The following is a 23,755-nucleotide window of genomic DNA, read 5'->3' on the forward strand; positions in this document are numbered from 1 at the left end:
GTTTAAAGAGTGATATATAAAATGCGAATAAAATAAATTAAAAAATACAAACTTATTAAATATCCGATAAAGCTATAATAAAAACAGCTCAATTACTCCAATGCGCATGCACATTGCACGATTCAGGAAAAAGATAAAAGTTGCTTAATGGAAAAAGATTAAAGATTCGACGTAAAAAATTGTGAATTTGATTAGTTTCGCTCCATCGACGTCTACTTTATCTCAAATATTTTTTTAAGAAGCGCATTTGCGGACGATAAGAATTATTTCGAAATAAAGATGACTAGCCGTTTGTCATTTTATAATTTTGCGCCTCATCCATCGTACATTATTAATTATTCCGTCTATTATTATTCTCTTATCTTCGATAAAAGATAATGTAACAGTAACGATTTATAAATAATACTTAATAATAATAAAAATTTGATTACGTTTTTCTTTCTTTTTTCTTTTATCGTACTTATGTTTTACGTTTAATATCAATAAGAGATGAAACGAAAATATAACTTTTCAACAAAAATAATGGTTGCATAACAATCTCCTATCGAAATGTAAGAATATGAAATTTTCCCTGGTTTTTCTTTCAAACAACACTCGTGTGTATAACTCGGTCAGTTTCATCGACGTAAGACTGCCGCCGAAGCAAAGATGCAACATTTGTGTCGCGCAACAAGTGCAACAAGTGCCGAGTACGATTGTAACAATTGTACTACGGTACTCTCAATCGATACCATTGAAATGCGCGTGAAACTCGCACCAGGTAGCCACCTTCCCCTCGATGAGGACAAATCGAGCGAAATCGAAGCGCGAAAGCGAGAAGTACGCCGCGTGACGCGTGACGCGCGCGCGTTTAGAATTCGCGCTCGTCCGCGGAATTCCTCATCATCGGCGAAAATAGAGCGGCCGCCGTCGGTGTCGGCTAGCGAGATTTGAGCACAAAGTAAAACGGCGGCTTTTAAGCCGTCACACAGCACGACGCGGCGCGGTTCCGAGATCCATTACCGCGCGCCTATCGATGTTGATCCGACACGGATCCTCCGCGCGCTTCGCGCCTTTGAGACGCGGATTGCGAATTCCTCGTGCGCTCTCGCACATAGGGGTCCCGATCGGGACGAGATGATCGAGCGGCATGCAATTCGTAAATAATGGTACCTAAGAATAGAGGGGCCGACCCATCCGGGGGGTGCAGTAGAGCGTCCGAGCGTCGAATTCCGCGTCTCGGGTCTCGCGGACGCGCGGCAATTCCGCTAGACCGTGTTTCATCCCGCTCGCCACGGCCTCAGATCTCCTTTGATCCTCGCGTGAAATATATCCGCCGACGCGACAGGTCGCAATCAGAAAGCGCGACAATCACGATCGCGTAGGCGCCGCGCCGCCCGCCGCCGGGTCGGTCGATCCGCACCCGCGATCCGACACCCGTCATTATTGCTTGTCGCAATCATCGGCTCCGAAACGCGCGCATTATCGTGCGTATCGTTTCACATGATACGGGATACGGAAGCCCCTCTCTTTTTTCTCTCTTCTTTCTCTTTCAGGCAGTCACGCGATGATTTTTTTGTCTCCACGATTGCGTCAGGTCAGCGTATGACGTTGCTCGAATACGCCGAAGAGAGCGGAAGAATAAATTGGTCAGCGTCGTTTCGACCGTCGAGTACTTAATTAACCCTGAACCGCATGCCTTGTGTCGTGAAGAGCGAAATGACACTTTCGTTCGTCGAAAAAATCTTCGAGAGTATCACATAGCTTATTTCTCTGTAAGATTGTTGTATATTGCACGTTATACCGTTTCTGAAATAATTTTTATAATTTGCTTTTGAGAAATATTATACTACGTTTACAAAATTTTTCTCTATTTCGTAAATTAAGTATCTTATACTACGTTTACGCGAGCGTTACTTCTGTATATAGTAACTTACGATAATTTACTCCGCGTAAACGGGTAAATTATCGTAAGTTACTACAGAAGTAACGCTCGCGTAAACGTATAGTATTATAGTTTGTAATTATTTCATGACAAAATATTATATGCAAAAAAGAAAGAATACCCAAATTTTTACGTAATGACAGTATTCTATATACGTAGTTTAATATCTTTTCTTTTTAACGCGTAGATTTTCCTCACATTACTTTTTCTCGCGTACTATCGAAAAAAATTACCGCGCATTCTTGACCTCTTTTACGAGGTAATTACCTCGACATCGCGAGTTGCACGAGATTTTGCCGGACATCATTTATAGGTATTTGTAAATAAATTCTTTTATAATTTCTTAGAACACGTAACTTCTTCGCTTCAACATCTTAAAATATACTCAAGTTCTGAGAATTATATATACAAAGGAAAATATAACGGACAGAGTAACGAGCAGAGTGTGTACAATTCCAAAGTTATGAAGTAAATCAAAATCCTTCGATAAAAGAATTTGACCAATGCGTGTAATAGCGAAAACTTGCCCCCCCTCTCGTTCTCCCTCCCTCCCTCTCTCTCTCTCTCTCTCCTTGTCTAGCCACATCAGTGTCAGGAAATGTCGTAATATCATGTCACGATACTGTAACGTCGTAATATCTATAGGGAATGGATATCGTGAATGCCGAATGCGTGAAAAACGCGACCATTCAGCTTCGGCGGGCAACGGTGCGCGGCGGCGAAGAACGACGGGGCGGAATCGAGATAAAGAGCCCGCGGGCTCACGCTCCCGAGACAAACTCGCGGAAAGTAAGGCGGAGGAAGAAAAAGGAGGAGAAGGAGATAAAAGAGAGCACGAGGGTGAGAGAGGAGACGATAGTCTGGAGCCAAGCTGGCTAACGCGAGAAGGGGCTCGCCGTCGTCGCCGTCGCAGCGCGACCGATCGCGTTCGCGGAGAGGAAGAGGCTCCCCGCGCGATTAGAGGTGGGGGCGTCCGAGTGCTTATAAGACACGAGGGTCCCGCCGCAAGAGACCGAGAATCGATAGTTCGCAAAACCGCGGGGCAAGTAAGATCATTCGAGAAGCGCGAAAAGGCGAAACGCGAAGAGAAAAAGAGGGAGAGAGAGAGAGAGAGAAAGAGATAGACAGATAGAGATATACGGGAAAGTATTTAAACGAACGGTGGACTCGACGTTGACTTTAAGTAATCACGATCTCACCTGCGAATCGGACGTATAAATTAAAAAAAAAAAGGAAAAAAATTGATTTATATAAGGAAACCGATCTTTCTTTCCACTGTGCGTGGCTGCGGTAAGCTCGAGCGAATCATCGAGCAGGGAAGAGTTCGAGGGAAGCAGGAATTTTGGCGAGGCGTTATTGGCTACCTCAAGAATCTGCTCGACCCTTGCGACAGCGACAGTGAGTATATCCTTTGAAAATTGCATCGACGAGATATATTTCCTATTTTCCTATATTATTAATCACCGTTCGGCGTTAACACACGGCTTAAACAAACAGTGTTCAAGCCGAATAAATCAATGATTATTTAATTTAATTATTGGACCAAGATTCGTAACACTCAAGGTAATTGAATAAGTTTTCGCAAATATGTGTGTGTGACGTATCTTTTAATAAGATTTTTTACTTAAAAAATATAATATCATATATATTTATATCAATATATCTAATATTATATATTTGTATAATCCAAGTATTTATTTAAAATAAAAGTGATTTTTATTCACGTTTAAAACTTTGTCCGTCTCGCCTCTCGTCATTCGTTACTCATAGATTTATTTAATCGCACGTGTCGCGAAGGACACCGACTCCGCGAGCGGCGAGCGACAACGGTGTCTCGAAAAGGGAGAAAAAAGGGAGAAGACCGCTTCTGCGTAAGCTATTGCGGATGACAGGCTCGTATGAAGCTTTTCGCGAAACTTGGACGATCTTTGGGAAGTTTCGCGACCTCTCTTTCTTTTCGTCCGGCCACAGATAACCCCGTCAAAATTTTCCACTTAGCGGCCCTCGCGGTGCCCAAGTCTCATTCGCGCCCGCTTGGATGATTAATGGTTTCCTTGTATCCGATTCCGGTATCATCTTTATTAACCGCCGCGCCGCTCCGGGTCTCGCCCCTTCGCCTCTGAGAAAAGCGTGCGCGGGAAAGAGAGAGAAAGAGAAACCGCGCGAAACGAAGCTCGAAGGCGATCTCTCGGGAGGAAGAGCGATAGCGCGGGAAGAGAATCACAATGGAATGAGAAATAAAGCAGCGCAAAAAGCGGGGGAGCTTCGCGCGGCTCCGAAAGCAGCGTAGCGGGGGAAGTCGAGATAGACCTCGAAGCGATGGTGTTTACGCGGATAGGAGGAGAGAAAAGCGCGCCGCGCCGCGCTCGTCGATATCCCCATTGATGAGATCGGTTAAATTCCGCATCGGTTCGCTCGCTCGCTCGCTTCGGCCTCGTTTTGCTACTTCTTCAACTTCGCCGCGTCGCGTAACGCGCGACCTATGCGTATACGAGGCCTCGTGATTCATTCCGGTTTATTCCTCCGTCTCGTGCGCGACTTGCGAGTCGCGTCCTGCCTCCGCCGTGCCTCTACTGCCTCTTTCCGTTTGTCTAAGGCTGCGGTCCGATTCACGCTCGCAGCGTTGTAAGCATCTTTCTGTCTTCGTTGCACATCAATAATCAATATCGAACGAAGATAGAGCGACGCTTGCAACGCTGTGAGCGTGAATCGGACCGCAGCGCAGCCTAGACAAACCTAATTAATGCAGGAGCAGCAGAAGCGCAACTCGTTGCATTGGTTTGAAGGTGGAAGCAGAGGAAACGGAGAAAGAACGTATCGCGTAACGGCCGTAACGGATCGGATTCGAGTCCTGACGAAACGTTTCTTTCTTTTTAAGCTTTGATCTTTAATCTTCTCATTAAAGAGGAGAACAACCCCTTGGCACGATGAAGATGTAAACACGGTAGAGGGAAAGAAAAGATGAAAATAAGTTATAAACGTGAATGGAAAAGTATTCGTGCAAAAGTATTTTGCACAAAATTTTGCCACAAAGAGCTTTATTTGGTACAAATCCTATAGTGTGAGTTAAGATTGCATTTTTTTTAGATACATTTTCAGTATAATACATTCATCGGTGCAGACTTATTGGTGATAAATTGATCAAAACTTTTACTAACCACGGCAGATGATTTTGTAATATACTTTTAATTAACTAAATTGCAATGTAAAATAGAAAGAATTCATATCAAGTCCTACTATATTTTCTCCATTTTTTCCCCTCAAGAGATAGTTCAGTGTTGCAAAAGAAAAAAAATCTATAAAAATGTCGAAACCTCCTCAGATCTCTACTAAACGATGGAACAATTTTCGACAGACCGCGAGACGAGCAAACGGCAAGTTGCTTTTGTTTCGTAACGAGTAACCTGATTGAGGAAAAGGCGCTATCGTATATTTCGTGTCGCGTGACTGGTTTTGAAAGAGATCCGGATTTCTTTGTCCAAAAATAAATCCGATACTGCTATCGAACTCTAACTGTAAACTCGCATTTCCGGTCGAAATCACAAATTACATATCTCACGATAAGTCGCGATAAGTAACACGAGCCAACAGAGTTAACTGCCCCCATTTAACCCCGTACTGCGGACATGGGAGAATTTTTAATTTACGGGAACTTGAAAAATTTGCATCTATTACTATTACAATTCAAGTTTAGTTAAGAAGAAATTATTATCAATTTTCGTGCAATAAAAACGTAAAGCTGAACATTTCGTTTTCCTGGAATTCTTGTTTTTTATATTTAATCACCGGAATTCTCTTTGGAGTCCTATTTATCCTTCTCGTTTAAGACGAAATATTTTAGGTTTTTTTTAAATAAAAATATGTTACAATCACCAAGATATCAAACGTCTCATGAAATATCAAAATAACTTTATGATTTTTAACTTCATCTTAATACTTTTGCATGCGTGTAGAATTAGTGAAAGAAATCGACTGCTTACGTAAAGAAACATATAGTTTCATTTAAAGGAACAAGGGGGTTAGAGAGACCGTGAGCGGTATTCTAACAAGGACCCGAACGGATTTTAAAAGACTAAAAAGAATTTCAGTTATTCCTATAATAGTGTCTGAGAATAGTGTTTTATTCAGATTGAACTCCCCTGTATATCAATGCAGATAAAAACAATGTATTGATGCGCAAACATATTTTGCAACGATACATTCTTTATGCGTGTAAAATCATTTCGCAACGATAATTTTGCAACAATTCTTTATTTATGTGTTTCAAATCAGTTCAGGAGAAACAAACTTCGTTTACCCGCTACAACTTTATTTATCTAACTACAATCCATCCATCGCATCACTCTCTGCCGGAAGATCCGTCTTTAACGTGAGAACGGTAAGAGAAATCGTTAATAAACACCTCCGCGGCACCCTTGTGAAAATATTATAAAGATTCTGATTATATATAATAGGGCACTCATCCTTTCGGACTCGGATGTATTCATTTTCTTCTCTATATGTTAAGAAAAGAGCAAAATAGGCAACACAGTGAGCGTGTCTCTTTTCATAATTAATGTAGAGACAGAAAAAGAGATGGACCGATTGCGCCGCGATTTTGTAAAAGGCGAGAGCAATTAAGTTTCGAGAGAAACGTTATGAGAACGAGACGAGATTTGCCAATTATTTGCAATCTAAGTACTGTCGACTTGTCGAGGTCACCGAAACATCTCTAATCTCGAAAATTATCTCGCAACCTCTCTCTTTTCTCTCTCTCTCTCTATCTCTCTCTCTCTCTCTCTCTCTCTCTCTCTCTCTCTCTCTCACATTACCGCATGTGCATGCCGAATAATGCATGCAGATGAACTCGATTAAATTGTATAACCTCGCCACCCTCGATTACTCTTACCACGCGCCATCAATCTCGGGGCAATATATTATTTACCTATCAATTCTCGAACAAACGTTGATATGTATCGAGCGTTCATATACATAAGTAACGTGGCCCGTGGCATAACCGAAAGAAGGGGGAAGAATTATTCCTCGCGCGCAATGATAAATCGAAAATTAAAATAAAACTTAGAATTCAAAATTTTCAATCTAGAATATTCAGAAAACCTTCTAAAATGTTCAGTCTTTAAAAAAGCCGTCTGACAAAACTGCAACTCGACCAAAAAAAATTTAATCCAAAATTAATCCTCACATCAATCTAGAATTTAATCCAATTTAATCCTCACATCAGTTCAACTTTCAATAGCGGAGAGATTACCGGATCCCTTTTCATATCGGAGAACATAATATTCATTGCATACAAACAGATGACGTCAGTATATTAATAATATAATAATATATATTTCTCCCTCGCCGAAAATATTCGACCCTTTTATTAAGGTTCCCTTAATTTGGCTAGCAGTCGTTTGATCGATCGCTTGAGCGATTACGCGAGATATCGCATATATACTTATAGAAAAACAGATACAGATACTTACCTCCGAGTGATCCTTTTGTGAACATCCTCTTAATAATCGCAGTCTTGTCGGTGTAAGCGTCGACGTCGGCGACGTTGCTGCATATACGTCGAAATTCGCGAAAGGAATCATCCTTCGACGGGATTTTGCTCTTTCTCTCCTTGTCTTTCTCTTTATCTTTTTCTTTATCATCCGTTGCAACCTTCTTCCGATCTAAATTCTTCTTCACTGTTTTCCCCGAAGGATTACTAGAAGAGGAGGCCGCTTTACGTGGCGATGTGGTCTTCTTCGCACCCTTTGCCGGAACTAGAAACGAGAATTAAGAGCTAGTACGCGGAGCATTAAAAGTTATTAATTTGTTATAACATGAAGTAATTATTACATTAATTATTATAAAGTATTTATTTATTATATAAAACGTGAAATAATTAATAATTTTAATATGAAGAAGTTTGGATTAAGCCCCATATAACAGCTTTCATTACGAGCACGATATTATAATCTGCACGTTTTATAATATTTCTAATAAAATTTTGACATGTAATTTTAAAACTTAAATATTGAAAAAGTTCACGCATTATTTATTTCTAACAAATAAGATCGTATCAATCGTAATAAAATTAATAAGAGATGCTAGTGAAATTTTTATCTCGGAGATAACCGTTGGTGGGTCAGAGTGACGAAATTTCTCATGTTCGTATACATCGAGAATATAGTATCCACCTCCACATAACGATTTCTAATTACAGGATGAAATTACGTAGTAGAAATAACGTAATATAACACATTGTGATCTTATATCTCAATATCGATGAACTTTTCCACCCCCTTATGCGAGAGAACAGCAATCTCTCTCATAAGCATCGAGCATCTTTGAAACTTTCTGCAAAGCTCCAGTCGTAAGGGAGAAACTCTATATTAGAAATCGCGGAAGTTTCAAAGAGAAAAGCTGAAAAGCCTTTCAATGATTCTCTCGGTAACATCGGCGATATCGCAACTTCGCTTCGAGATCATGCGACGGATAATACACTCGGCTAGGTGCGAACGTTAATTCATTTCGAGAAATCGGAAAGACGCAGTGGCGGATTTACAGATCTACAGACTAATGAAACTCGAGTTTCAGAACTTAAACATGCAGAAAGAGACATGTCCCAAAGAGACCAGATGTTTTTTTAATGGGGTACATTCCTTGGACAATTCGAAATTAATTTTTCAACGTAGCTTAACAAAGCTGTGCCATGCAATGATAATTTACGAGTCACATGCGATTGGCAAGAAAGGACTTTTCACAAACTATAACTTTAAGGAATCAAACGGATAATGTTCTCCAGCTAATTTTATCTGCGGTTTACTATAACGGAATCTTATAATCTGACTAATCTGAGATCATAGAAAGTTATAAGAATAAAAAACGATGTGATGTAACAATTGGAAAATTATGATGAACGATAGTCCACATTTTCGACTTCTCCTAACAAAAAATCGACTTGAAATTCTAAAGATTTGTCGCTAAAAAATAAATGACAAAAATGATTCCAGAAAGTTTTCTATTCGACGAGACTTTTCGGAAAAATGTAAAGAGATCCGTCATTATATGTATATAGACGCAACAATAGTGCGCAAATAAATCGCACGAAGGAAGTGATTTGTCTAAATTTAAAATAATTACATGATTTTTCGAATGCCTCCAGCTTGTCCAAAATGACCTTTCTGTCGTCGTCGGACAATTGCTCCCAACCCTTCGCGTCCTCCGCGGGATCGTCGATCTTCTTGGTGGTGGCACGTTGTTTCGCGAACACGTCGAACAGACAGGTGACGTGGTGCCAGGCCGGCATCAGTTTGCCGTCCGAGAAGAAGCTCGTCACGTACTTGGCGATCCGTATCTCGCCCTTCTCGATCGGACATTTGCACTTCTTACATTTTGCGCGGCCGGTTTTCGCGCGTTCCACGGCGAACGGTTTCTCTTCCTCCTGCTGTTGCTGCCGTTGATCCTCCTCATCGCTGGACATGACGTTCGAAGCGTCTATCGCGTTCGAACGAATTTAGGGATAACGAATAACGGACGGAGAAAACTCTATTCCCGAACAAAAGAAGAAAATTCATTCATTCGAATAGAATTGAATTCAACTCGACAAATGGTATAACGTTAGTCGGCTCGAGCATTGTTGATTCAGTCGATACAATTCGTACAATGAATTCATTAATGGCGCGAAGAATTTATTTTACAATATACAAAGAAAAATACACCAAATTGGGATAAGATATTTTACTAACTGTTAATTTTCAAATTAATCTTTTCGAAAACAAAGTCGTACGTATATATTCTTGTTTCTTCACACAAAATCGTTGCTTTCCCCACACCGCCAATTACAGAACGCCCTTCGTGTAAATTACCATATACATATGCATGTCGTTACCAAATACCTCGCGAGCATTCTCGTAAGGTTTCCGCGCGTGGCTTTCTCTCTCTCTTCCTTCCTCTCTCCCTCTGTTTTGAGCGTTACACGTTCGAACGCGCTTAACTGAGGAACCAGGGATCAATTGCGGATCTATCGCGGATATGCTATACGCATTACGCCCTAGCTAGCTTTGCATTAATTTCGCGTGCAAGTTAAGCGCGGCTCTTTCGTAAAGGTAGAGCGAACAAAGCGAGCGTGCAGTTGCGCAAGCCGCTACGCCACACGCTCGTAAATGACGTGCACGTGTGTAATGGGTATTAGGTATAATTAACCCCAAACAGGCGCACGACGCGGGATTCCCCGTTGATACGCGTGGATGTACACGACGATCGAGTTTGCACTTACAATTAAGAGACGCCAGTTTTTATCCAAAACTGGCGACGTGTAAAGAAATCGATGTAACGCCAGGAACAATTTATCTCCCTCAAAATAGCTAGGATTCACTTGGGACTCCACAATTGAAAGGATGAGATTCTTCCGCGTTCTTTATCTTGTCTCCCGTCGAACAATTTAAATTCGTTGAAATGCGTTAATGTCGAGACGTAGGCGAAATATATCGAATTGCATAGACAAAAGTTGCTGTACGCAATTCGCAACGTCGTAGTTTGCGTTCGTGTATCAATAATCTGTTATTTAAGCTCTTATTAGTGAGAGATTCGAATACAATAATCCTCGAAATAGCATTCCTCTCTCTCTCTCTGCCTTTCGTTGGCGATAAGCGAAGATCGAGTGGGATGATCCCGCTGCGTCTTATCTGCATGCCGACGGATATCGAGCGGTCCCGATCACCCATCGAGGTCGATCGAGATCGAGAGGATGCTCGGATTTATTTACTCACAGAACTAACAATTTCGTCATTTCGCGCGGGATCTCGCGCGAAGAGGAAGAGAGGGAAGAAAAAGGAGAAGAAAGAGGAGAGAGGCTGAAGGGAGGAATCTTGACATCGAATCTCGATAACGGTCTCCCTCTCCGTATCGTATACGCGCGTGTGTCCCCACCCTCTTCCCCTCTGTGTCGCGATAAGAAGCGATCTCGAGTGTCACCACCCGCGACCACCCGCCCGCGACGTAAGACCGGACATTGCTAAATGTCTAATTATAAATATTCGCTCATCAACGCACAATTTATGACCGGAGACGCGCGCGTGTTCTAGCGACCGACGCCGCAAGAGCGCGATCCGCGCGTGGTCCAAAAACGCACCCTCCTCTTCCCGCGCGTAGATTTCTCAATGCCTCTCAATGCCTAGATGTCTAAATTTCTCGACAGAATTCAGAGGAGAATGTGCGCATCGAAGACGAGCTATCCGCCCGCCTGCCTGACGTTGGTTTGTTTTCATTACGCGTCGATATTATCGGCAACTTTATAATGCGCGTCATTTTCCTCGTCATTGTCGTAATAATTATCGCGTCGCAATTAAATCGCGGGACACCAGGCGGGAGTATTCGAATCGGCTTCTCGAGCAATCTTCGACAAAATAATAAAGAAATATGATACGCGTATCGTAGACTTTCCGCGGATTCCGCGGACGATGAGTCAATTGTATTATATCAATAAATTTGATTTTCATAAACAAGAAATTATGAAGCTTCGATTCGAGTCGACGATCGATTCTTTTAATGATAAAATTTTTTATATCAAAATTCTTGCACAGACTTTTAAAAAAAGAATTGGAAACTTTAATAATATACGTGCAGTGAGCCGGCAGAAATGCCTCGACATATACGTATACATGTCATATATATATATATATATATATATATATATATATATATATCGAAACGTCCAGACATTCCTGCCGGTCAGTGTACTCACTAAAAGAGGAATAAGAAACACTCAATTAACATAAAATGGAAAATAAATGTTATCAACGTTATCAAAGATAAAAACAATTTTCGATTTTGACAATACAGATGATTTGCTTGCGCTCTTGCACTCTTAAGTGATTTTTTTACGTAAATTCTTACGTTCATTCTGCATACAAAACTGTTAAAGAAAGATCATCTACATTTCTAAAAAAATGGATACTTTGTATATGAAACATGTCATATAAACATCCGCGATATAAATATATTATCTCGATATGTTCAAACAAAAAATATGAAATATAAAGTCTTATTCACTCATAAAATATTTACTTTTCGACAACCTTATCCGAATACTTTCCGTCATACGTGAAATAATCGAGAGAAATCGATTTTAGCAGGCAAATTATTATACCGAAAATTGCTTTTATATTTCTAAGATTCTCTTTAATTATACCTTCTTCATTTTTTATTTATATATTTATTAGACATTTTTTTTAACACGCGGCACGTGTTTTAAAATTGTTTACGCTACAAGTAGAATTACGTATACATATAAGTTACGTGATTCGCTGCAAGAGAGTCTCACCCCGATCAACAACGAAAAGAAAATCGAAAATCTGTCGGTTCGCAAGAACGTCATCTTACAGTTCCGTTCGCGCGCCGATAACAGGTTTTCCTTGGATTCCAAATCAGAATCCAAGAATGACGATGGCTTAAACGGCGCGGTCAAGGAGAACCGTGCGTATCAACGACAAACGTGCGGGGGTGGGAGTCGCGCGAAGGTAGACGTCGCGCATTTCGGCGAAGAAACGATGACGAGAGGCAGGGGTTCGGGCAACCCTTCTTATTTTCCCGCGTCGCGTCGGACACCTACTACAACAGGGCGGTTACGAGAAACATATCGGGGAGGGCGGGGATGACACGGGTGCGGAGGAGGATACCTGCGCGCGGGTATAATAGAGGGTGCAACAGAGCCCTTCGTCGCTCATTCTACCACCGCGTGTCGTACCGTCGACGAAATAGATCGCGAGTTCTCAGCGAGATTCGACCAAAGTAAGTTACGCTCGCGCGATCCCCCGATCGTCCCGACAGAATTTCTACGCGTGCCATTTCATTGTAACAACGGCGATTCTTTGGCTCGTTTAAATCAAACGGGTTTAATTTAGTTAACCCTCGACTTATCGAATATTTTTAAAGAGTTGTAAGAGTTATCGCGGGTGAATCCGTTTGTATCGGTCATTCAATTCTATTACTCTTTATTTTTCTTGCTAATCAATTTCATCAAGTTCAATCGAATAGATTAAATTCCGACGTGACGAACGAAATACTCCCTTCACCGTCGTCCTTTGTTCGGCCGAGCTAAAAAATTCATCGATCGCCGCACCAATTCCTATATAGTAAATCATCGGATCCCCAGCGGCGAGCTTCTGCGTCGAACGCGAGTAAATCTGCGTGCGAGAGAATTGGTTTCTAATCGTTTTGTTTGCGACAGAGACAAGCTTCGTCGCGGTGCGCTTGTTCTCGCGGCCGCAGCGAGAATAACGGCGAAATCGATTTAGAATCTATAAATAATCGTTAAACGCAGCGCGTCATCGAACAGCGATCGCTCCGTCCGCCAGGTCCGCCGCCCGCATACCGATTTCTGGATATTTATTATTATTTTCCTCGTTAGTGTTTATTATCGCCGCGCCGTGACGCGCGACGGAGACGTGTCCGCGCATCTGTCGCTATCGTTTCCCATTATAGTTATTGTATATGTGACGCGTAATATCGCGCAGTTTCGCGATAACTTAGCCGCGAGTCTCCGCTCCCTCGCGCTCAATTTTACCCTTCTTCGTTACCACGTGACACTCGGCCCGTCACGCGATAACGCCGTATCGGTCAAAAGGATAATCCGCGATGACCCCGGGAGACCCTCGATCGCGCGGATCGTACACACAAATCGCCCGCCCGTTCCCACCTCCGTCTTCGAGATTCGGTGCCCCGTCCTTCGCGAGGAGGCAGAAAAGTCAATTATATCGGCGCAAAACCATCGCCGACGAGCATCTTTTGCCCCCCGCATCTTGGGCCCTCCGCGCGCGAACGCGGGGATAACCCGCGAGAACCTTTTTTTATCTCTCGGTCTCGCGGTGACGAGAGGAACGTTACGATATACATATAATACGATCACCACGACTGTGTGCTTTCTCTCCGTTTTCTCAAGCTTCGCCGTTCGCGATATACCAACGCCAACGCGACTGCGACATATGCCTACGCGTGCGAGAAAGCGCACTTATTCCTTCCGGTTCCTTGCATTCGCTTGTTCCGCGCTTACTTGTGCCGTTTTGTGCCTCCCCATTTTTCTTTTTACAGTTTTTTTTACGGTTTTAAGAAATTTGCTTTTCATAAAGGCTGTTGTTATCATTATCATTATGAAATTTATTCGAAAAGGGAAAATTTCTTTTCCGATCTCGAATCTCGGCAAAATATTTTCTCACTTTCCTTTCGAGTATTATGACCGTTTCGCAATAAATTCCGTTAATTCACGAGGATTCCGATATTTCGGACACGAAGTGTCGTAACTTCCAAAGTTCACGTGTCCGCGGAAAGCGAGAAAGAATATCGAAAAAGGGAAAGTAGAGTAAAAACCTGGCAGGTGTATCCATAAAGGGAGAAAACTTGTTCATCTTCCTGCAAAAACACGTTACAAACGCGAAATATTTTCGTCATTAAAAATACAAAAGAGATTTTGGAAAGGACAAAGATTCGTTCCTGAAACATACTCCCCTATATTTTTCGGGTGATTCAATTAAAACGCTCCCAACCTGTAACAAACATTTCTCGTAATGAACATTCTATAATGCTTCCGTAATGCTTATATGTATAGGTAAATCATCGTTCTCATTCATATAATTTCTCTAACAATCCTCATTACGCGATCGTAATTCTTATAACAATAATCCCGTCTTACGATATCCATATATTGGTTCTCTGTATTATTCTTATCTTCTGTACGAGCGCGCTTTTCTTCTCGTTTTCGCAGAGAGCACGAGATACGAGGGAATGACGACAAGAGGTAGTCGACGAGCCGCCGCTAGGACAAGCTTGTGTCTGCTGGCGGCACTCGTGCTGTCCTGTGCCACGAGTGGCATCAACAGGGCCCACGCGTTTCCGCAACCGCAACCGCAACCGCAACCGGAACCGCTGCCGCCGGGCTTCTTCTACGGCGATTCCGCGGACGAGGCAGAAAATATCGTAAGCATAGCGTAATCTGCGCGCGGCGACGTTTCTTCGTCAACAACCGGCACAATTCCGCTGAGTTCATATACTCGGGATGCTTTCGAGCGAAGAAAATGATTCAGAATCTTAGATAAACACTTGTGTTCAACAGAATTGCCTAATCGAATAGAGAATTCCTGAAATCTCGAAAGCTTTTTTACTCGATAACCAATCGCGTGACACTGTGTGTCCACGTGGACATTTTCCGCTAGAAAGTATTTCCCGATACTAAACGCGTGCGATAAGGAGTCTTATTCGCGAGCAAGCAAAATGCGCTTGACGTAAAATCGCGGTTCTTGCACATTATTCATATAGCATTGGACTCGCGGACATTGGACATTAAATTAAATCGGCACACAGGAAATTAGATGGAGAAAAATATTACGGTGTATGAAATGAATTACATATAAAAATCATATTATTTTAATTTTCTTTAAATCGCATCTCTCATCGATTCTTATTCTACTCGATCGTGCGCAGATGCTGGTAAACCGCCTGAAGCAACTGATGGAGCAGAAGCACCGGGTGGTCGAGCAGGAGCACGAGATCACCGACGAGCAGATCGAGATCCAGGCGATCCTGGAGGCGAAGGCGCGGGAACGGGAGCGGGAGCGGGACCGCGCCGCGTCGATGGAACAACCGCCGGACTACTCTGCCGGGGAACCGGAACCGGAAGCGCTGCCGGTACCCGCGGCCATGATCCACGATCAACAACACCCGGGCAAACGACACGGCGTGAACTGTGAGTATTTCCCGCCTCTTTTTGTTCTTCGTCACTGCAAAGGGCGCAGATGCAGGCTCGAGAGTCGCGAGCCCCGAGAGAAAATCCCGCGGAATCTCGCTGGGACGTCCCTCAGATATAGCGCGCCTCGCGTGAAAGAGATTAAAGCGTAGAGCGAGATATTTGTGATAACGATCTCTCTTTCAAAAGGAGAGAAATGATAAATCACACGGACGCCTCGGTACAAATTAAAATTGATTGAGATGATAAATAGCTAAGCTTAAATTAACACTTTGCAAGAAGTTTTATGGAGCTTTATAATAATGAGGCAAAAAATCAAGAGTAATGTACCGCGAAATGGTTGAGCAAAGATATAAGAAATAAAAGTAGGACCCGAGAAGAATTTTACGCGAAAGCATCAGAGGGGACATTCGCGGAATCATTTCAACGTATTTCCCGCGGATTTCCGTCGTCACGTGGGATGACTTGAATTCGGAGCCGCTAAACAAAACCCGGCCGTTATCGCTTCTCCCAGGATTAGACAAATAGATCCCGAGGATCGGGAGATTATGCCGCGCACGTTTCGGGAAATCTCGCGGAGAATTCTTTTTCATTTTTGGGAAAGGCGGTCGAATTTCTCTTTATTTCGAGATGGGTGTTCGGGGAAAGACCCCGAAGAAATCAGAGAAAGAGAGAGGGAGAGAGAGAGAGCGTTTCTCGGCTACCACTAATCTTACGAATAAACTCTTCTCGGCGAAACAAACGTGCGTGTTGCATACATGTATATATGGCAATCTGCGCCGCGTTCGATCGATCGAAGACGATCATCGATGACAATTGATTGGAGCAATTGGCGCGTGACGCATTACGTGTCTTTCGCTTCTCTTTCTCTCTTTCTCGCGCGTATCTTTCTTGATTGATTCTTCGAAACTGATTCCTCGACTCGAGCTCGAAAGGGAGATCGTCAATCGTAGACTTTTCATTTAGATTACAAGGTAATTTATTAGGTAACAAGTGGTATTTGAAAATTATACGTTTGTTCGTTAGATACAAATGCAATTTTTTCTTGTCTTTTCATTTACCGCGGAGATACTTCGTGGCGTCTAAACATCAAGTATGTTTGTTTAAATATAAACGCAACTCTAAAAATATTAATAGGCATGATGAAAATTCGTATTGCTCCGAGTAGTCCTTTTATTTGAAGTGAGTAGGTGCGCAATTCGCTAATTTTAGTTTTAATCTTAGAGAACATTTAAAGTTCAAATATTTTCTTCACTGTGACCTCGAAGTGCCAGTTCGCCTACGATATGCCATGTGGCATGGTAGAGCAATATCATCTCAAAAGACAGTAGTAAACATGTTGGCTGCCGATAAAATACATATTAGATAATGATTCTGTTCGCGTTTTAATTTAAAAAATGCGGCTAAAGCCGAGACTATCCGCGTTCTGTTCTACACTAAAAAAAAAAAAAAAAAACCAGATCCAAGAAAATATTTTTTCACATAGCACCAATGGCCTTATTTACTTAATATATAAAAAAAAAGGATCGTGATTATATTAAGTAAATAAGGCCATTGGTATTATGTGAAAAAATATTTCCTTGAATCTAAGTATTTTTTTTTAATGAAGGCAAAATTACTCATACGAGTTACGACGTAAAAAGCGAAAGATTTCGTAAAGGAGATTTTGATTCGAGTGACCGACCATGTCCCGATTAACCTCAGAAATTTGAAAATTAGAACAGCTGCTAGATCAAAATTCCCCATAATAAACACACAACTTCAAGTCACCCGACAAATTATTTCTGTTAAATTGCATCAAATAAAAAAATTCAGAAGAAGAGTAGCGATGAACTAACTTGTGAAGATTGGTAATTAAATTTGGTTGCTTTAAGCACGAGTGCTCTCTTCCACAAATAACGTGTTTAAAACGGGTGGTAATAATTCGTATTATTTTGAACGATCTTCTCATTTAGACTCGTAATGTTCAATAAAATTAAGTTTCTTTGCTTAAACACGCGACGACAATTTTTTCACAAATACGTTAATATATTTCGTACGGGGCGATAGTGATTTACTTGAAATAATTTTAATAGCTATCGATTTATAATTAATATGTAAAGAATTCGTAAAAGTCACGATGCAACGTTCACCGCGATGCGGCTGCGGCAGCGGCGAGTAACGGACGCGATTCATGTTTCAGACATGTCCCTGTGCCACTTCAAGATCTGCAACATGGGACGTAAGAGGCAATCGAAATAAATCTCCGTAAAAGGCAGTCGCGAGAAGTTCGAAACGGACGGCGGACGCGGCGAGGATCTGAGGAGCTAGGAGGAGACCTCATTGAGCTTTAAGAAAACATTAAGTAGAAGATCAATAAAACACAGCTTGTCACGGTCGATTGAGAATTGAAGTAAGGAAGATAGCAACGACGAACGGTCGATTTTTGATTGTTTTAACACTTACTCTTTCTTTCGAAATACCTCTTTATTAAAAAAAAAAGAAATGAAAAAAGTCAAAAGTTTGTCGTGTCTAAAATCTATAATAGCTGTCCTGGACACGTTCCTGTATGAACTCAATAGCAATAAATATAAAGTAAAATATTCAATAATTCTTTTCTACAGCACGATAAAATATAAAAGTAGAGAAAAGGTGAAAAAGAGATGTGGAATTTGAGAGATCCGTCTGCAGTAAAAAAAAAGAGTTATCGCTCCTCCTTGCTATCCCTTCGGGACTATGATTATCACCAGTATTACACACGCGCGCGCACGCACACACACACACACACACACGCCGTTGAATCTATGTGCGACAAGTTACAGCGCGAAAAGTGAATCACGCGAATCGCGAGATACGCCAATGTGACCGCTCGACGAGCGCTTCTATTAACAGCCGCGGTTGTGCAAAAAAAAAATTCGACCAAAAAAAAGGAGATAAATAAAATACGTTTCGTTCGAAATGTCGAAACCATCCTCGGCCGCCGGACGAAGGCACAACGTCCGACTGGTTCGGACGAGAGCTGCGCGAGCTGCCCGAACTACGGTTGTCTGAAACTACTATAGAGATATTGAAAGCCCAACGAGACGAGGTACTGTTAAGTAAGGACCGCGCGATTCCGAAAAAATTATACGCGCGAGAAATGCACGATCCGAAAATAATTTTGATTGTATACCGTCGCGGTTGTATCTCTATTTTCTTATAAAATATTTTTAGCGTCATCTCAATTTTTCAATCCAAGATTACAATTTGCATATTCCAGTAAACAAATTAACACGAAGCAGTCCGCACAAAGATATAAATCTGATAGTCAAATATTTTCGGCGAACGAAAGGCGGAAGAAGCAGGTTTGCTCGACCATGGCACGTAAATCGACCACGTGGATGACATACGTGAACGGAACATCGTAGAATAAATTTATACGTATATACATATATACACATGGAGGGAGATAAAGATAAAGATAAAGCAAAATCCCAGATGATAAATAAAACAAGCAAGATAAAAAGTGTTAATTAAAACAGTTACGTTATAGCAACATAGAATATATAACACGTTTTATCCATTTATATTTAAATATTTTTAGGTATTCAAAATTTACATAATTACTACGCCGTAAATTAATATAACATCCAGTCTTGTATGCTTTATTATAATTTATTTCAAGATTCACTACGATGCCGTCCCGTTTTGGAAATAACCTTCATCACGATTGAACGATTCAACTCACACGACTCTCCTGCATGCATTCCAATAGTCAATAGCATCATATAAATTGATCGAGTGTGCAGAGTACTTCTCGATGTTCGTTTTTACAAGAGAAATTACAAGAAAGGAATGACGTATGTAAGTTAACGTGCATGATGACACACACAAAATTGTAATTAATTAAAGAACTTATACTCGTTAGCTTTTTGTGAGACGTACATCGAGAATACGCTACATCTGATTGACGTAATAATATAATACGTTCGGTATACCAATCGGTTTTTATTTCGTTTATCGTATAAAACCGAAAAATACGGTACGTAAGCGGTATAATATTTTTTCTAGCATTTTCAATTCTTAAATACGTTAGCTTGATGGGTATAAAAAATGTAACGGGATTCCATATCGTCTTCAATTCCTTGCGTATCGAATATAATTTCGCATTTCTAAAGGAAGAAAGGTAGAGAAAGTAGAGTGAGAGGTCTTCCGAAGATTTCGATTGCGCTGATTTCAATCTAAACGGGATTGCGAGAAATAGACGAGAAAAAAGCACCCAAACATGAGCTAATAATTTATTAATCTTCGTTATATTTCGATTACGTGACCGGATACGTGAAATGCCTGGCGAAAACGGAGGGTCGAGAAAAGCATATAAATAGAAGGTTTTCGAGAGAGAAACTTCCGTTATTTCTGTTTAAAAAACGGAAGGAAAAAGAGGAAAAATACAAAAAGGAGCATCGGTTTTGTACGAATAACCGTTTAAACAAACCGATCGATACACTAAAATCATAATCTACTTAATATTACCTCGTCCATGGCAAAACGCGAGTAATCAGAGTTTCATCTTTTTTTTTTTCAAAATTATATCGACCGTTTGAAAAAATGGTGTTGATTCAATAATTGGGCGATTAAGTAAGCAGTTATTATTTTTCGGCGAAAGATATAGTATATATTGTTGTAATAGAAAGATTTGAGAAATTTTATGAGGTACGAAAATAAATACAATTTATGCCGAAAGTAAATGGTTTGTGTGTTTATCAAATATTGAAATATTCCCGATAATGTGATAGATACATTAGCCGTTGGTCCCGAACTCTCTTCCCCCGACGTATTATTGACGTTGGAGACGTCATTAAGACATTATTAATATTGACATCACTCTGCTATCTGGCTCCCTGTCTCAAACTCTATCATTAGTAGAAATTGTTCAGCATAGCAAGCCATATATCACGTAATATTTGAAAATAAATAGAGATAATATCCGAAGAGAACGGAAATGGATTTAGAATCGTGGCGAGTCCCAAAATCCCTAACAAAAATATCTTGAATTTTCAAATCTTACTTTGCGCAGAAAGGTAGGCGTTATTTCGCGAGAAATTATTTTCATAATTAACTTATAATTAAATAAATTTTGAAGGAAAAATTGTCTACAAAATTCCTTCGGTTCTTCGAACATTAATCGCGCCATTGGAAAACCGTTGAGAGAAAATAACAAGATTTCTACTATACTGGATGATATATATATATACATATACACCAATTAATGAAAGAAAAGAAAGAAAAGAGGAGGAAGCGCCAATTATTTAATCGACACCACTTTCTCGGTCGCGCCTATAATATTCAAATGATAAGCAGCAACGGAAGATGGACTGTCAAGAGTAGAAAGAAAAAAAAAGAAGAAGAAACCTAATTACGAGAAAAAGCCTCTCCTCCTCGCTTGCGTCGCGCGAACGCTCTTGCGACGTATGTAAAAGTTTTATCTAGCACTATAACGGACTACGCGCGAAGATTTCGTAAGAAAATTGAACAACAAAGGGACGAAATATCGCGACATACGACTTACGTTTCGTAACGTAACACGCGGGAATCTGAAATGGGAAATTGTCGACACGAATCAGGCGACCGAAAGGCGATCTCGATCGCGCGCGATCCAAGTTATAGAATACGAAATATCGACACGGCGCCTCGTCTATATTTATTATTATTATTATTATTATTATTATCATCATCATCATCATCATCATTAATATCATTATTATTATTATTGTTATTACCATTATCGCCATTATCGTTACTTATTCCTTAGTTGAGCTAAGCCGAAGGGACGCGCGTGCCGAATCCTCCTCCTTCCTCGAGACTATCGCGCCACGTTTTATGCGACGTAGTTTTAATATAGTTATAATATAGTTTGCCACACACACACAACTCGATGTTATTTAAATTTGCCCCCTTAGCGACGTACATACAACGTGGAATATATTTCGAGCGTAATTCGAAAGCGAAAATCGATGGAGATGACGAAGGAGGGCACCCCGCGTTCCTTCGTAATTTATGAATCGCCGAGCCGGGCCGTTTCTTCGAGAGAGACGTGCCGCTTCTTATTTATTTAACTAACGAATATCTCGTAGGAGCTTTGCGGTATTATCTCCCTCCTCCTCTTCTCCCACCTGTGAATTAATCGGCCCTCTTGCGCTTAATTCGTAATCCGCCGCGCCGACCGACCGCGCGACGCTTCCTTTCCTCCCGCCTTCGCGCGTGTCCATTGAGCACACTTTTGCGGGCTCAAACAAAAAAAGGGAAAAAGGAGAGAAAGGAAACGTCCCGTTAACGAATAGCGCGGATCGGCGCATGTACTTCGCGCAAACAATGCTAACGATAATAAACTGTATCATCAGAATTCTCCTTCGTTTATTTATCCTATTTATTTGCATGCCCCCCTAGGGAACCCGTTCAAAATATCTTTTTTCACGGTATATTCATTATTCAAACGTGAAAAATGATTTCAGCGAAACGGGAGTTCGCTCGCTCTGGACGCCGCGGTTTTGCGGGAAACGCGAGCTCGGGAATTATAAATGTAGCAGCAAACTCGCGACGTTTCGCGGCGAAAACGTAGTTTGGAAAACGGGCATCTAAACTCGGGAGAATTGAATAAGCGCGCAAAAATAAATCGGAAAGTGCATCGTCGCGCCATCGCCACGATAGCGATTGGAAGCAAAACGAAGAGCGGAAGAGGTAAGCGGATGATAAGTATACGTAGCTACTTCATCGATGGAGGTATTTGCGGTCTTCGCTCGCTGCTCCGAAATCCGCGAAAAATATTATACATTATTATATAAGAAATATTAGAGAAAAATATACACATATAAAATAAGTATAATAATATTAATTATCACTATCTTTACTAAAAGTTTTCATTGGACTTAAATGACGAGTTTTGGAGTAATTTGGAGTATAAAATAATGTAACACACGGGCTAAAAAATGTGTAGAATAATATATATAAAATAATTTAAAACAATCTCTAGAACGACACAAAGCAACATAAATTCGCAGTAACGCTTGCTGTCTGCCAACGCGTTATAAAAATATTGGGGAAAAAAAAGAAAAAAACTGGAGTACTAAACGCGGGAAACCTGAGGGTAACGTTGTTCCCTAGTCAGGAAAGATAACCTCTTCGAGCGACGTGTCCGCGGGTCGCGCCTCTTCTCTCGAATGCTCGCCGTTTCGCGGTACTGCCCGTAATAATCCGTAAATGACGTGCGACGAACGCTCACCGAAATGAAACACGGTTTCTCCGCTCCGCCGTCCTTCGACAAGATCGGGATGACGTGACCGCGCTCACTGCGCACACCACGATATACGATATGATTATGATAACGAATATAATACGGTCGTGGTCGTGCTGTTTACACAACGAATTTACCGACGTAAGACGTAAGACGTTTTGTAGTGGTCGCCCTGCGGCCTGCGGCGCGCTCCGTACGCTTTCTAATGAAAATCCTACGTAGAGAATCGATTAAAACGCAAGAGAATTTCGTACATACCGATATGTGCAGCGGCGAAATGCGAAATTGTGTCAATCTAAAACAGAAATACATTCAGATTACAGTGAAGTTCCCAAGATGATATATCTTTCAAAAAGCGCGATTTATTGAATTTCTGCTCGGTTTTTTTTTATATGTTTAAGTTTTAAGATAAATAAAGATCAGATTCTTACGTATATACGTGCAGAAGTAATGAGTAAAAATTTTACAAATAAAATTGTTTTCGTTGTTGCACGACACCTCCCCGGGGCTGTTTCTCACCTCCACTGGCTCCGCTTCTTCACGGCACGATCAGCACACGGAGCACGTATTCGAAAATCTGGTCAGACTCGATTCGGCACTTTACGCGGCGTCATCGAAACTACGATCGCACGTAGCAGCACTGCGAAATATGCCGGCCGTTTTTCCCTTTCCCTCGCTCGTCACTCGCGCAATGGAGTCGCGAGATACGTATATCGTCTCGATAGATCGTCAATGTGCGCAAACTGAATTTGTGTCACGCGATTGACAAATCCCGGCTCTGTAATTATAGCTGTATTTACCGATTAAATGTATCGTGACTCGTGACGCGGCCCGCGGCCCGCGCCGCTCGATGCTCGACGCTCGATCTGTT

At 41.4% G+C, this 23,755-nt stretch overlaps 2 protein-coding genes across 9 annotated transcripts in view; one reads left to right on the top strand and one right to left on the bottom strand.

Annotated features, from left to right (window-relative positions):
- Dnalig3 (DNA ligase 3) overlaps nucleotides 1-23,755 on the bottom strand; it is a 33,090-nt gene that overhangs the window by 8,018 nt on the left and 1,317 nt on the right. For 2 of the 7 annotated variants that reach the window (XM_077423366.1, XM_077423359.1), the window contains exons 1-3: nucleotides 22,873-23,037; nucleotides 9,041-9,445; nucleotides 7,393-7,677 (exon numbers count right to left, since the gene is read on the bottom strand). In XM_077423366.1, the coding sequence (XP_077279492.1) occupies nucleotides 7,393-7,677; nucleotides 9,041-9,380 (625 nt within the window). In that variant the 5' untranslated portion in view covers nucleotides 9,381-9,445; nucleotides 22,873-23,037. Of the gene's footprint in view, nucleotides 1-7,392; nucleotides 7,678-9,040; nucleotides 9,446-22,731; nucleotides 22,849-22,872; nucleotides 23,038-23,142; nucleotides 23,180-23,315; nucleotides 23,641-23,755 lie in introns of those variants that run through there. The other 5 variants (XM_077423360.1, XM_077423361.1, XM_077423364.1 and 2 more) reach the window with 5 other exon arrangements.
- LOC143906989 (uncharacterized) lies at nucleotides 2,799-21,004 on the top strand. Of its 2 annotated transcripts, none has more exons than XM_077423434.1 (4): nucleotides 2,799-3,322; nucleotides 14,658-14,869; nucleotides 15,374-15,635; nucleotides 17,818-21,004. In XM_077423434.1, the coding sequence occupies exons 2-4, from the start codon at nucleotides 14,678-14,680 to the stop codon at nucleotides 17,874-17,876; spliced, it is 513 nt and encodes a 170-aa protein (XP_077279560.1). In that variant the 5' UTR covers nucleotides 2,799-3,322; nucleotides 14,658-14,677; the 3' UTR covers nucleotides 17,877-21,004. The 2 variants fall into 2 exon arrangements, with proteins under 2 accessions (XP_077279560.1, XP_077279561.1); XM_077423435.1 differs by lacking the exon at nucleotides 2,799-3,322 and adding an exon at nucleotides 12,614-12,688.

The sequence above is a fragment of the Temnothorax americanus genome, unplaced genomic scaffold (genome assembly GCF_048541705.1).
Source record: "Temnothorax americanus isolate GAGA-0224 unplaced genomic scaffold, ASM4854170v1 Scaffold78, whole genome shotgun sequence".
Lineage (NCBI taxonomy): Eukaryota > Metazoa > Arthropoda > Insecta > Hymenoptera > Formicidae > Temnothorax > Temnothorax americanus.

Excerpts from the sequence above, each read along its gene's own strand:
- LOC143906989 (XM_077423434.1), top strand. The coding sequence starts at position 14,678 with ATGACGACAAGAGGTAGTCGACGAGCCGCCGCTAGGACAAGCTTGTGT. Across the intron at positions 14,870-15,373 it reads CGGACGAGGCAGAAAATATC|ATGCTGGTAAACCGCCTGAA; the intron begins GTAAGCATAGCG and ends GATCGTGCGCAG. Across the intron at positions 15,636-17,817 it reads CAAACGACACGGCGTGAACT|ACATGTCCCTGTGCCACTTC; the intron begins GTGAGTATTTCC and ends TTCATGTTTCAG.